A 13,803-nucleotide genomic window follows, 5' to 3' on the forward strand; every position below is an offset into this window, starting at 1 on the left:
TTTTCCATGTGCTTTTCTCTTTGGACAGGCCCCAAGGTCAAGAGGCATCAGATGTCCAACAGCAGCTCCATCACCGAGTTCCTCCTCCTGCCATTTGCAGTCACACGGGAGCTGCAGCTCCTGCACTTCGTGCTCTTCCTGGGCATCTACCTGGCTGCCCTCCTGGGCAACGGCCTCATCCTTACAGCCATAGCCTGTGACCACGGCCTCCACACCCCCATGTACTTCTTCCTCCTCAACCTCGCCCTCCTCGACCTGGGCTGCATCTCCACCACTGTCCCCAAAGCCATGGCCAATTCCCTCTGGGACTCCAGGGCCATCTCCTATGCAGGATGTGTTATACAGGTCTTTCTCATTGTCGTCTTGTTTTCAACAGAGCTTTCTGTTCTCACTGTCATGTCCTATGACCGCTACGTTGCCATCTGCAAGCCCCTGCACTACGGGACCCTCCTGGGCAGCAGAGCTTGTGCCCAGATGGCAGCAGCTGCCTGGGGCAGTGGGGTTCTCTATGCTCTGCTGTACACTGCCAATACATTTTCCCTGCCCCTCTGCCAAGGCAATGCCTTGGACCAATTCTTCTGTGAAATCCCCCAGATCCTCAAACTCTCCTGCTCACACTCCTACCTCAGGGAAATTTGGGTACTTATGGTTGCTATCTGTTTAGCATTTGGCTGTTTTGTTTTCATTCTTTTTTCCTATGTGTGGATCTTCAGGGCTGTGCTGAGGATGCCCTCTAGGCAGGGTCAGCTCAAAGCCTTCTCCACGTGCCTCCCTCACCTGTTTGTGGTCTCCCTTTTTGTCATCTCTGGCTTTTTTGCCTATCTGAAGCCCCCTTCTATCTCCTCCCCAACCCTGGATCTTTTGGTGGCAGTTCTGTACTCGGTGGTGCCCCCAACATTCAATCCCCTCATTTACAGCATGAGAAACAAGGAGCTCAAGGGTGCTATTAGGAAAGGAACATCATGGATATTTCTGAATGGTGATAAACTTCCCCTCTTTCTCCACAAATGACTTCCTGGATATAATTTGAATGCCTGGTACTTGTTTCATTAAGAATATTGGTATTTTTATCTTTATCCTTAGTTTTCTTTCCATTTATTACTTAGAAAAAAAAAGGCTTATTATTCATCCAGCATCTCCTGAAGTATTAAACTGCTCTGTTTACTCTGCACAGTTTTTCCCTCCCTGCATGTCAGCATCAACTCTCCTTTAGCATCTGCTTAATAAAACAGCATCTCTCCAATGCACTGCCTGAAATCCTGCCTCTTCTTTCAAAGCTGGTGTCAGCAATAGGTCTGAGCATTGCAGTGGTTTCACACTGATGGACAGCTGAACTCCACCACACCACCCTTTCAACCCTGCTCCTGAAAGGTACAGACAAAGAAAATGGAGTTGGAAAGGGCTGCTGTGTTTATACAAGGGACAGGGAGATGACTCATCAATTGCAGTCATGGAAGCAGACCCTGTAGGGAGATTAAGGTAATATTTATTAACAGACTGAAGCCGTGAGAAATAAAATAAAAAAGAAAAATAAAAAGTGAACTAAAATGATTCAAAAGATATCCACCCTTCTCTCCTCCTCTATCTGCTGTCAGCTGTCAAAACCTGCAAGTCCTGGGCTTAGGGAGGGAGGAAGTGGGGGGCTGGAGAGGGCTGGTGGCTGCTGTGAGAGCCCTTCCTGAGGGTCCCACTTTGCTAAGGGACAATGGGGCGGCCAGGACTCTTGGGTCCTGATGCTAGGGCTGCTCTGAGCCCAAAGGCTGCTTTAATCACTGCTCTGCATTTCCTCATAAAGATGGAAAATCCAGGGCCAGATTTCCCTGCGAGATATCAGATCATGTCCTGGGTGCTGAGATGCCATCCTTGGATGGCTACAGCTCTGGTGCTGAACCCCTCCCATTTGCCTTCTATGGTGGTTTTACTCTGCTAAGCAGCTCAACTCCACCACAACCTCTCTCTAACTCCTTCTTCTCAAAGGAAAAGGGGGAGAAAATATGATGAAAAGAGCTCAGGGCTTGTTCTCCTAGTAAGATCAGGAGATCAGCCACCAAGTGTAACAAAACCATAGTGTAATAGAATCATTAAGGTTGGAAAAGACCTCCAAGATTATTTGGTCCAACTGCAACCCCCTGTATTGTCACAGTCACCAGTTATTGTCATGGGCAAAAATGAATGAGCGTAGGGAAACTAATATAATTTGTTGCCTATCACCAGCAAACTAGAATAGTGAGGAGCTACAAGCAAACTAAAACCCACCTTGCCCTCCATACATCCTCTTCTCCTTACACCCCCCAAATAGCTCAGGGGAATAGGGAATGGGGGCTGCGGTCAGTCCATGATGCTTCATCTCCACCGCTTCTTCAGGGTCACTATCTGCCCCTGCTCCAGCATGGGATCCCTCCCACGGGATGCTGTCCTATCCAAACTGATCCTCTGTGTGCTTCCCACAGGCAGCAGCTCTTCAATATTTGCTCTTACACAGGTGCGTAACGTTGGGGTCCATCTGTCAGGAGCAGACTGTTGTCCCCCACAGGCAGCAGTTCCCCCCAGATCCCCTGCTCCTATAGGGGCTCTCCACGGGCTGCAGCCTCCTCCAGGCCACAGCCACCTGCTCCACTGGGGGCTCCTCCACAGGCTGTGGTGTGGAGATCTATATAGAGTCAGAATGCACACAAAGGTCTTTTAATTCAATAAGTAATTATAGAACTCTGCAGAATCATGTTTCTTGGTGAACTTTTTTAAAACAAGCATTCATCTAGCTTGAATCACCATTTTTTACACACAGCAAACTTGAGAAACTCTCTCTCTGGCTACTTCTAATTGGCTGTTTCAGCTTTTCCTAACTTACCTCTACTGAGTTTGTGCATTACAGAGGACCAGGGACAGGGGGAGGAAGGGTATTGGGAGACAGGTGGGGAAAACACCATATTCCACATTAACATACATTACCATTTTTACTGGTGTGATTTTTAATAGGTTAATGACCCTTAACGAGCAAAAGGTCAGTCTGGAATCTTCCTGCAGTTGTTTTTCTCCTTTTTGTTTTTTATCTTCCATCCCTTATCTCCTTTGCTTCTGATATCTCAAGGCTACCTGTCTCCCTGTTTTCTTTAGGTTTCATTTAGGAATGGCCAAGGTTAGAAGGGACCTCTGAAGATCATCTAGTCCAACCCCCCTGCCAAGCAGGATCACCGAGAACGCATTGCACAGGATGGCATCCAGGTGAGTTTTGAATATCTCCAGAGAGGAAGACTCCACCACCTCTCTGTGAAACTGTCACTCTCACAGTAAAGAAGTGCTCCCTCATATACAGTTGGAACCTCCTGTGCTTCAGTTTGTGCCCATTGCCTCTTGTCCTGTCACTGGGTACAACGGAGAAGAGTCTGGTTCCATCCTCCTGACACCCTCCCCTCAAATATTTATACACATGGATGAGGTCTCCCCTCAGTCTTCTTCTCTCCTATACAGGCCCATTAATCTAATGCTCCAGTCCTCTAATCAGCTTCGTAGCCCTCCTCTGGACTCTCTCCAGTAGTTCCATGTCCCTCTTGTCCTGGGGAGCCCAGACCTGGACACAGGACTGCAGGTGTGGCCTCACCACGACTGAGTAGAGGGGGAGGATCACCTCCCTTGGCCTGCTGGCAACACTCTTCCGAATGCACCCCAGGATCCTGTTGGCCTTCTTGGCCACAAGGGCACACTGCTGGCTCGTGCTCAGCCTGCCGTCCCCCAGGACTCTCAGGTGCCTCTCTGCAGAGCTGCTCTCCAGCAGGTCATTCCTAGCCTGTTCTGCTACTTGGGGTTATTCCTCCCCAGGAACTTTCCATATGGATTTTGCTTGTTCATTTGTTTGATTTTCCTTTCTGGCTTTGTGATAATGTTGCCTACACAGAAATGCCCTTCTCCATTCCCTTGTATCTAAGTATTCCCATCTGTGAGATCCATGGTTTCTCTAAACTATGAAACAGGCTCTCTGTGTATTTAAACCAAACAAATCTTGTTCTGAGACCCATTCTCAGCAGATAAGGAGTGAATGGAAACTGGAGCTGTGGTGGCAGTGCCCAGAGCCCTGCAGCAGCCTGCAGTGGGCACTACCATGGTGCCAGCCCAGCTGGGGAGGTGGGCAGAGGGTAGGGAGGGGGGAGAGCCAAGGGCCAGCTGGGTTGGTCTGGAAGCTGCCCAGCAGAGAGAAACATCTGTATTGAGCTGGGATGTACGTCCATGAAGGGGGAGGACATGGTGTTATCCTGAGAGCACGGTTGTGGGAACATGTTTGTGGCAGTGGGGCTGGGCCACTGTAGCGACTGGACACTGATAGGGGCGATGAAGGGTCTTCAATATCTTCATCAATGATCTGGACGAGGGCATTGAATGCACCCTCAGTAAGTTTGCACATGACACCAAGCTATGCGCATGTGTCGATCTGCTCGAGGGTAGGAAAGCTCTGCAGGAGGATCTGGATAGGCTGCACCGATGGGCTGAGGTCAACTGCATGAAGTTCAACAAGGCCAAGTGCCGGGTCCTGCACCTGGGCTGCAATAACCCCAAGCAGAGCTACAGGCTGGGAGATGAGTGGTTGGAGAGCTGCCAGGCAGAGAAGGACCTGGGAGTGATGGTTGATAGTCGGCTGAATATGAGCCAGCAGTGTGCTCAGGTGGCCAAGAAGGCCAACGGCATCCTGGCTTGTATCAGAAACAGTGTGACCAGCAGGGCTAGGGAGGTGATCGTCCCCCTGTACTCGGCTCTGGTGAGGCCGCACCTCGAGTACTGTGTTCAGTTTTGGGCCCCTCGCTACAAGAAGGACATGGAGGTGCTTGAGCGGGTCCAGAGAAGGGCGACAAAGCTGGTGAGGGGCCTGGAGAACAAGTCCTACGAGGAGCGGCTGAAGGAGCTGGGCTTGTTCAGCCTAGAGAAAAGGAGGCTCAGGGGCGACCTTATTGCTCTCTATAGGTACCTTAAAGGAGGCTGTAGTGAGGTGGGGGTTGGTCTGTTCTCCCACGTGCCTGGTGACAGGATGAGGGGGAATGGGCTAAAGTTGCACCAGGGGTGTTTTAGGTTGGATATTAGGAAGAACTTCTTTACTGACAGGGTTGTTAGGCATTGGAACAGGCTGCCCAGGGAAGTGGTGGAGTCACCATCCCTGGAGGTCTTTAAAAGACGTTTAGATGTAGAGCTTAGGGATATGGTTTAGTGGGGACTGTTAGTGTTAGGTCAGAGGTTGGACTCAATGGGTTCCCTGCCATAGGGTCATTGTCCAGGCCCCAAGGGCTCCCTTCTTGTGGGCCAGCTGCTGGCTGTGAAGCCGGGGGTGCAGGCAGGGGTGTCCAGGGCTGTGGTGCAGAGCAGGGTCCCTGCTGTGCCGCAGGGGCTGTGTGCCGGGGCAGGGCCTCTGCCGCCTGCCAGGCTCAGCACTCAGCCTGCCCGGGGAGCTGCCCAGGGCGCTGCGGGGAGAAACTGCGGGTGGAAGGAGCCCCCTGGCAGGGAAGGGTCCTGCTGCTAGAGGGGGGCTGCTGCCTGGCACAGCCTGCTCAGAGATACACCAGGCTGTATCCAAGTGGACTTTGCAACAGCCAGTATAAGGTAGGGGATTTCAGCTTCAGTCATGGCTTTCCTGAGCCTCCTGAAGTTTCAGTCTTCTCTACTTGCCTCAGCTGTAATAGAAATATTTGCTGTTAATTTCAAATGCCTGAGATTCCATGATGGCTGAGAGGTTACAAGGATCTTTTCATTCCCCTCAGCCCCTAGAAAGCTCCACCACCACTCGTGCACTGTCAGCAGGGTCTGTGTGACCTGGGCTCTTGGACATGCCCCCAGCGAGCTGCCCCTGGGCAGAGCCCTGCTGCCAGGAGGTGTCTGCAGGGCAGAGCTGAGCACCCAGTGGGTGGGATTGGGGCTGTGAGCTGCAGGCAGGAGGCGTGGGGACAGAGACCCAGCTGCAGGCAGGGACAGCTGCAGGCAGCACAGCCATGGGCAGGGAATGGCAGCACAGTGCTAATAGAGTAGTCTGGCACCTGTCTGTCTGCCTTCTAGCTCACACGATTGAGGACGTGACTCAGTAGCAGGACCTCACTCACAGCAGGCCCTTCTGAGTTCCTGTTGGTCCCTGGCCTTGCCTCCCCTGGCAGAAGCCCTGTGCCATTCCTCTCCTTGGACCTGCAGCTGCTGTTCTTGCTTTATGGCTCCCTGCAGATGGGGAGATGGGGCTTTCAGCTGCAGCTCATGCACTGACCCTCTAGGTCCCACCACGCAGATGTGTCCATAGGAGGAAGGTGCCCACAGTTCCCCTTCTAACCTGTGGGGCTCTCGGCATTGCAGTCTGTGGGGCATCGACAAAGCTGTATCTCCTTCCAGGGACTTTCTGAGGCCTGCTCACAGCTACACAGTGCAAGCAAGCAAGATGTATCCAAGGGGACATTGCAAGAGAAGAGAAAAGGCAGGTGTTAGCTCCGTCAATCTCTGCTTTCCTGAGTCTCTGCTTTCATTTTCTTCTTCTTTGTCTCAGCCAGAATAGAAATAGATGCTCTTATTTTCAGGAAGAGCCTGAGACTGCTTAAGCATCACTAGGAATGTTATAAGGATCACAGCAAGTCCCTTTTCTGCCCCTCAGCCCATATAAAGCTCTATGACCACACATGGCATCCTCACCAAAGATGAACCTGACGGTGGCAGTTCTGTACTGCATTTTGTGCCATTTTGTGCCATCCCTGCACCTTCCCCCGAGCAGCTGCATGGTCTGCTCTCCCATCCAGAAAAGCTTCTGCCCCTAAAATCATGGGGTCTCTAACTGTTACCCTTTGGCTGCCCAACCTTCAGAACAAGAGGACACTCCCAGTGCTCATCTCTCACTCTCATTCTTGCCTTCCTCAGTAGAAGCACTGGGGCATTTCTTTGTGTTTCCCATTCATCCTGCCCTTACTGTTCTCCTCAGACTCTGGACAGTGGGATTAAAGCCAGAGCTCAAACACCAGAATAGTGAGTCCTGCTCTGGCGATGTGTCACTGGGAGCAAAGTGCCCAAGCTGTTCTAGCCAAAATGTCTCAGGGCACTGCAGTGCGTAGTGCTGGGAAGTGAGCTGACTCTGTTCAGGTCACTCTGGTTAAAGGTAACCCAGCAGTGTCCCTGAGGTTATCCTGCTGGAAGATGTTGAACGGCCTTTCTTTATTATAGGTGCACTACATCTGAACAAAAGAAGTATGTGTTTCAGAATGTTCCCTTCCCAGAATGTTCAATTCCTTTCCCAGGAACACACTGCTGTACAGAGCAGGTGGGAATGGGGGGGGGGGTAAAGGATGGGTAAGGGAGAGTCCTTGAGAGCTCATGGGCATAGGCTGCTGCTCCAAACAGTGCTCAGCCAGCACAAACCAGAGCTCCAGCCAGAGAGGAGAATGAAGCTGCTTCTGAGAAAGCATGTGTTTGTGAGTGATAGGAACAACATCGTCAGTGTTTGAGCTGCATTAGGGATCATAATTCATATGCAGCTCAAAGAGTGACGATGTTGTTCCTATTGCTCAGGTATATGCACGAACAAAAAGCATCCATGTTCCCTCCTAACTTTTGGGCCTCTAAGGTGTGTTGGGCTAGGAAGGAGCTCACTCTTCCTTCAGGACACCACAACTAAGGACATTTGACCCTTTATATGGGGCTTCTGCCGGGCTGCAGGCTGCCATGCACAAGGGCACAGCTCTGCCCTAGCAGCTCTGTGTTATCTAGCAGCCCTGTGGAGAAGACACGTCAGTCCTAAGGCATGCAAATGCTGCTGGATGGCCGAATGTGGGCAGCTCCTGTGGTCCCTCCATGTCCGTGGTGAAGAGCAGAGAGCTGAGATCCTCCTGAGGTACGAGATCACAGAATCACAGAATCACAGAATTTCTAGGTTGGAAGAGACCTCAAGATCATCGAGTCCAACCTCTAACCTAACACGAACAGTCCCCACTAAACCATATCCCTAAGCTCTACATCTAAACGTCTTTTGAAGACTTCCAGGGATGGTGACTCCACCACCTCCCTGGGCAGCCTGTTCCAGTGCCTCACAACCCTTTCAGTAAAGAAGTTCTTCCTAACATCTAACCTAAAACTCCCCTGGCGTAACTTTAGCCCATTCCCCCTCGTCCTGTCACCAGGCACATGGGAGAACAGACCAACCCCCACCTCTCTACAGCCTCCTTTAAGGTATCTGTAGAGAGCGATAAGGTCGCCCCTGAGCCTCCTCTTCTCCAGGCTGAACAAGCCCAGCTCCTTCAGCCGCTCCTCGTAGGACTTGTTCTCCAGGCCCCTCACCAGCTTCATCGCCCTTCTCTGGACCCGCTCAAGCACCTCCATGTCCTTCTTGTAGCGAGGGGCCCCAAACTGAACACAGTACTCGAGGTGCGGCCTCACCAGAGCTGAGTACAGGGGGACGATCACCTCCCTAGCCCTGCTGGTCACACTGTTTCTGATACAAGCCAGGATGCCGTTAGCCTTCTTGGCCACCTGAGCACACTGCTGGCTCATATTCAGCCAACTGTCCACCATCACTCCCAGGTCCTTCTCTGCCTGGCAGCTCTCCAACCACTCATCTCCCAGCCTGTAGCTCTGCTTGGGGTTATTGCGCCCCAGGTGCAGGACCCGGCACTTGGCCTTGTTAAACTTCATGCAGTTGACCTCAGCCCATCGGTGCAGCCTATCCAGATCCTCCTGCAGAGCTTTCCTACCCTCGAGCAGATCGACACACGCACCTAACTTGGTGTCATCTGCAAACTTACTGAGGGTGCACTCAATGCCCTCGTCCAGATCATTGATGAAGATGTTGAAGAGGACCGGCCCCAGCACCGAGCCCTGGGGGACGCCACTAGTGACTGGCCTCCAACTGGACTTGACTCCATTTACCACGACTCTTTGGGCCCGGCTATCCAGCCAGTTTCTAACCCAACGAAGCGTGCGCCAGTCCAAGTCAAGAGCAGCCAGTTTCTTGAGGAAAATGCTGTGGGAGACGGTGTCAAATGCCTTGCTGAAGTCAAGGTAGACCACATCCACAGCCTTTCCCTCGTCCACCCAGCGTGTCACTTTGTCATAGAAGGAGATCAGGTTCGTCAAGCAGGACCTGCCTTCCATAAACCCATGCTGACTGGGCCTGATCGCCTGCTTGCCCTTCAGGTGCCGCATGATGACTCCCAAGAGGATCTGCTCCATGAGCTTCCCTGGCACTGAGGTCAAACTGAGAGGCCTGTAGTTCCCCGGGTCAGCCCTCCGGCCCTTCTTGTAGATGGGCGTCACATTTGCTAGCCACCAGTCAGCTGGGACCTCCCCCGATAGCCAGGACAAATGGGGTGAGGGTGAGGGGTTTGGAGATCTGCCCTTTGAACCTGGATTCCTCTACTGTCAGCAGCAGCCAGGTTCTTTTCAGGGGAACACCTGAGTGTGACCATCCTCCAGAGGTGCCTGTACAGAGCAGTTGAGACAAGGACTGATGGATATACCAGCTGCCTCCACTCTGCCCTGAGGTGCAGTCATGCTGAAAAAATCTTTGATAGCTCAACTGTATTCTATCTGAGAAAAGCCCGTGTTGTCATCTACCTAACTCTGTAGGGCAGGACTCCCTCCTCCAGAGCCCCTCTGATCCTGGTGGCACCGTCAACCATTACCAATCACAGCTCATCAAAGGGACCTGCAAAGGCCTTCCTGAAAGGGGAGAGGCAGTCTGTGAGGTTTCTGCAAGAAATGGAGTGGGATGCATCACAGAGTTCTGTCTTAATATTTTCCTGTTTTTTCCCTCCTCAGACAGCTCTCCATACCCAGATTGCTTCCCCAGCTCTGATCTAAAGGACAGAGTTGTTGACTCACAGGACCCACAAGATTTCACCTGGAGTGCAACTGAAATACAAAGGGTTTCCATAGTTGGCTGCACCCAGTAGCACTCTCTGACACCACCAAGCAACACCCTAGCAAGGCACCTGCAGAGGTCTTCCTGAAAGGGGAGCATCAATTTTGAGTTTTAAGGAGTGGGGTACATTTTTCTCACACAGTCTAGCCTAGCATTTTGCTGTATTTTCCTCCTCAGACAGGTCTCCATGCCCAGAGGAATCAAATGTCCAACAGCAGCTCCATCACCGAGTTCCTCCTCCTGCCATTTGCAGACACGCGGGAGCTGCAGCTCCTGCACTTCGCGCTCTTCCTGGGCATCTACCTGGCTGCCCTCCTGGGCAACGGCCTCATCCTCACCGCCATAGCCTGTGACCATCACCTCCACACCCCCATGTACTTCTTCCTCCTCAACCTCGCCCTGATTGACCTGGGCTGCATCTCCACCACTGTCCCCAAAGCCATGTCCAATTCCCTCTGGGACACCAGGGCCATCTCCTATGCAGGATGTGTTGCACAGGTCTTTTTCTTCTTTTGTTTGTTTTTAGCAGAGTATTCTATTCTCACCATCATGTCCTATGACCGCTACGTATGCTTTGTTACACACTGCCAATTCATTTTCCCTGCCCCTCTGTGGAGGAAATGCCCTGGACCAGTTCTTCTGTGAAATCCCCCAGGTCCTCAAGCTCTCCTGCTCAGACTCCTACCTCAGGGAAGTTTGGCTTCTACTGGCTGGTTTCTGTTTAGCATTTGTCTGTTTTGTTTTCATCATACTGTCCTATGTGCAGATCTTCAGGGCTGTGTTGAGGATGCCTTCTGAGCAGGGATGGCACAAAGCCTTTTTCACGTGCCTCCCCCACCTCTTTGTGGTCTCCCTGTTTCTCAGCACTGGCTTTTTTGCCTACCTGAAGCCCCCATCCATCTCCTCCCCATCACTGGATCTGGTGGTGGCAGTTCTCTTTTCAGTCTTGCCCCCAGTATTCAATCCTCTCATCTACAGCATGAGAAACGAGGAGCTCAAGCGTGCTATCCGGAAAGTGATTACATGGATTTTTCTTTAGATGGATACATTTTTCACTTTTTTCCACAAATGACATTGTTTGTTTTCCATTGCAGGCCTGAGTGGTACTTACTTTCTTTCTCATTACTTTACAATTACCTTCTGTGTCATTTCCAATTACTACTTTCTTAGAAAAAAAGTATTTGTTCATCCCACATCTCCTGAGCTATGAAACTGCTCTGTTTACTCTGGACATTATTTGACTACCTGTTTGTAAGCACTCTTCCTTGGCATCTGCTTAATAAAACAGGATCTTCCCCAATGCACTACCTGAAATCATGCCTCTTCTTTCAAAGCTGTTGCCAGCAATAGGGTTGAACATTATGGTGGTTTCACACTGATGGGAAGCTCACCTCCACCACTCCTTTCACCCCCACTCCTGAAAGAAATAGATGGAGAAAACAGAGTTGAAAAGGACTCCATGGTTGTTTTAAGGGACAAGCAGATCAGTCACCAATTGCAATCATGAGCAAAGCGGACACAGTGTAGGGAGATAAAGATAATTTATTGGGCATTACTAACAGTCTGGAGCAGTGTGTACTGGGTCTGGCTGGCACAGCATCAGGACTCTCTCTAACCCTCCTCCCAGAGCCAGCAGGCTGGGGGTGAGCAAAAAGTGAGAAAGGAACATCACCAGGGCAGCTGACCTAAACCAATCAAAGGGATATTCCATGCCACATGATGTCACACTCATCAATAAAAGGTGGAAAAAGGAAGCTGAGGGGAGGGGTGGGCTCTCATTGCAAAAACGTCTGTCTTCCCGAACAGCTATGTTCATTGATGCCCTGCTTCAAGAACGTGGCCAAGCATCGCTCATTTGTGGGAAGTAGAGAGTAATTTCTTTCCTCTGCACTTCCACTCAGCCTTTACTTTTTTTTTTTTTTTTTTTTTTTTCCCATGCCCTTTTCCCCTTTCCCTTTTTTCCCTTTAGTTAAAATGTTTAATTAATAATAATCTTTCCTTAATAATTATTTGTCCTGGTTTCAGCTAGGTTAGATTTAATATTCCTCCTCCTCCTCCTCCTCCTAATAATAATAATAATAATAATAATAAAATAATAATAATAATAATAATAATAATAACAATAATGGTAATAATACTACTACTAATAATGTGTACAAACAAGTGATGCACAATGCGATTGCTCACCACCCACTGACCGATGCCCAGCCTAACCCCGAGGTGTCCGGTCCCCTCCCCCCGGCTAGCCACCCCTATATATTGTTTAGCATGACGTCAGATGGTATGGAATACCCCTTTGGCTAGTTTGGGTCACCTGTCCTGGGTCTGTCCCCTCCCAGCTCTTACTGCACCCCCAGCCTGCCCGTTGACAGGACAGAGCAAGAAGCTGAGATGTCCTTGGCTTGGTGTAAGCACTGCTCTGCAACAATTAAATCATTTGTGTGTTATCAGCACTCTTCTCATCCTAAGCCAAAACATAACATTCTACCAGCTACTAGGAGGAAAATTAACTGTCCTAACTGAAACCAGGACATCTATGTAAAGCAATGTTCTGTACATTTAGAATGTTTGATATTCGTGTGCGCGTGTTGGTGGAGCGTAGACTCCCCGCACACCCAGCGCTGTTTAATTGCCTTTTATATCTTTTATAAATATTCTTTTATAAGTATTACTAAATTCAGATTGAGATGAGACTTCATTTATAACACTCTCGTGTTGGCCCACCCTCAAACATTTGGGGGCTTGCTTCTGTCCCTTACTTCTTTAGAGACTTGCTTCAGGATCTGTAGTTCAGGAACTTGGCAGCAGAGGGCAAATCAACACGCAAAACTCCCTCACAAGCCAAGGCTCTGGGCATAATTCTCCTGAAGTCTTTAATTCTTATGGGGTTCATTACGGAGATGCCAGGAGTCTCCTTAAAGGGATAGACTTCAAGAATAAGAATAAGTATAGGAAAAGATTTCTTCTTTCTGCTGTTTCTTTAGTTGTCTGCCTACAGAGAAAGTGATATCAACAATCTACAACTGATACTGGTCCTGAATGTCTCCTAAGGGACTCTGAGCATGCAGGGAAGTCAAGACCTTTTCTGCCAGGCACTCTATGCACAGTCTTCATCCCTACTGCTCAGCCCCACCCTTTCTCTCATCAGCTACCTGAGACTGACATATCAGTTTTGTCTGAGCTGATTCTTGATGCCTACATTCACACAACCAAATGCCTCATTGGGACTTTTGGTACAATTTGGGCTTCTTTCACATACTCTGCCATATCAGTTTCTCCACAGGAGTCTTCTCAGGGCAATTCTAACTTCCTTGTTCCTCAGACTATAGATGACTGGGTTAAACACGGGGGTCACGACTGTGTAAAACAGGGCAAGGTATTTGTCAGTGTCTGCAGAGTCCTGTGACCGGCGTTTAAAGTACACAAGCATGGCTGAGCCATAAAAGAGAGTCACAATCCCGAGGTGTGAGGAGCAGGTGGAAAAAGCTTTGTGTCTGCTCAGAACTGAAGGCATTTTCAGAATTGCCCTGATAATTTTAGTGTAAGAAATAACTATCATGGAAAAGGGAAGGACAGCGAATACGAAGATGACAGTGTACAGGGTCACTTGGTTGCAGAAAGTGTCTGCACAGGCCAGTTCCAACAGAGGGGGGACGTCGCAGAAGAAGTGATGAAGGTCACGGGATGCACAGAAGGGCAAGGTGAACACCTGATAGGTCTGTCCTACTTGTAGTGGCACGACGGCCATCCACGCCCCCACTACCAGTCTCATGCAGAACCCCCCATTCATGATGAGGCTGTAGCGCAGGGGGTCACATATGGCTACGTAGCGGTCATAGGCCATGGCAGCCAAGAGAAGGCCTTCAGTGCTTCCCAGCACGATCAAGAAATACAGCTGGGCAGCACAGCCAAGAAAGGAGATCCTGCCATCTCCCGTCAGGAAA

At 50.2% G+C, this 13,803-nt stretch overlaps 2 protein-coding genes across 6 annotated transcripts in view; both read left to right on the forward strand.

Annotated features, from left to right (window-relative positions):
* LOC137846767 (olfactory receptor 14A16-like) overlaps window positions 1-1,324 on the forward strand; it is a 41,543-nt gene extending 40,219 nt beyond the window's left edge. For 2 of the 3 annotated variants that reach the window (XM_068664876.1, XM_068664875.1), the window contains exon 3: window positions 1-1,324. In XM_068664876.1, the coding sequence (XP_068520977.1) occupies window positions 1-1,011 (1,011 nt within the window). In that variant the 3' untranslated portion in view covers window positions 1,012-1,324. The other variant, XM_068664877.1, reaches the window with a different exon arrangement.
* LOC137846765 (coiled-coil domain-containing protein 81-like) overlaps window positions 1-10,224 on the forward strand; it is a 227,518-nt gene extending 217,294 nt beyond the window's left edge. For all 3 annotated transcript variants that reach the window (XM_068664871.1, XM_068664870.1, XM_068664873.1), the window contains one exon: window positions 10,037-10,224. In XM_068664871.1, coding sequence (XP_068520972.1) covers window positions 10,037-10,205 — 169 coding nt within the window. In that variant the 3' untranslated portion in view covers window positions 10,206-10,224. The remainder of the gene's footprint in view (window positions 1-10,036) is intronic.
* The last annotated feature ends 3,579 nt before the right edge of the window (window positions 10,225-13,803 follow it).

The sequence above is a fragment of the Anas acuta genome, chromosome W (assembly GCF_963932015.1).
Source record: "Anas acuta chromosome W, bAnaAcu1.1, whole genome shotgun sequence".
Taxonomy (NCBI): domain Eukaryota; kingdom Metazoa; phylum Chordata; class Aves; order Anseriformes; family Anatidae; genus Anas; species Anas acuta.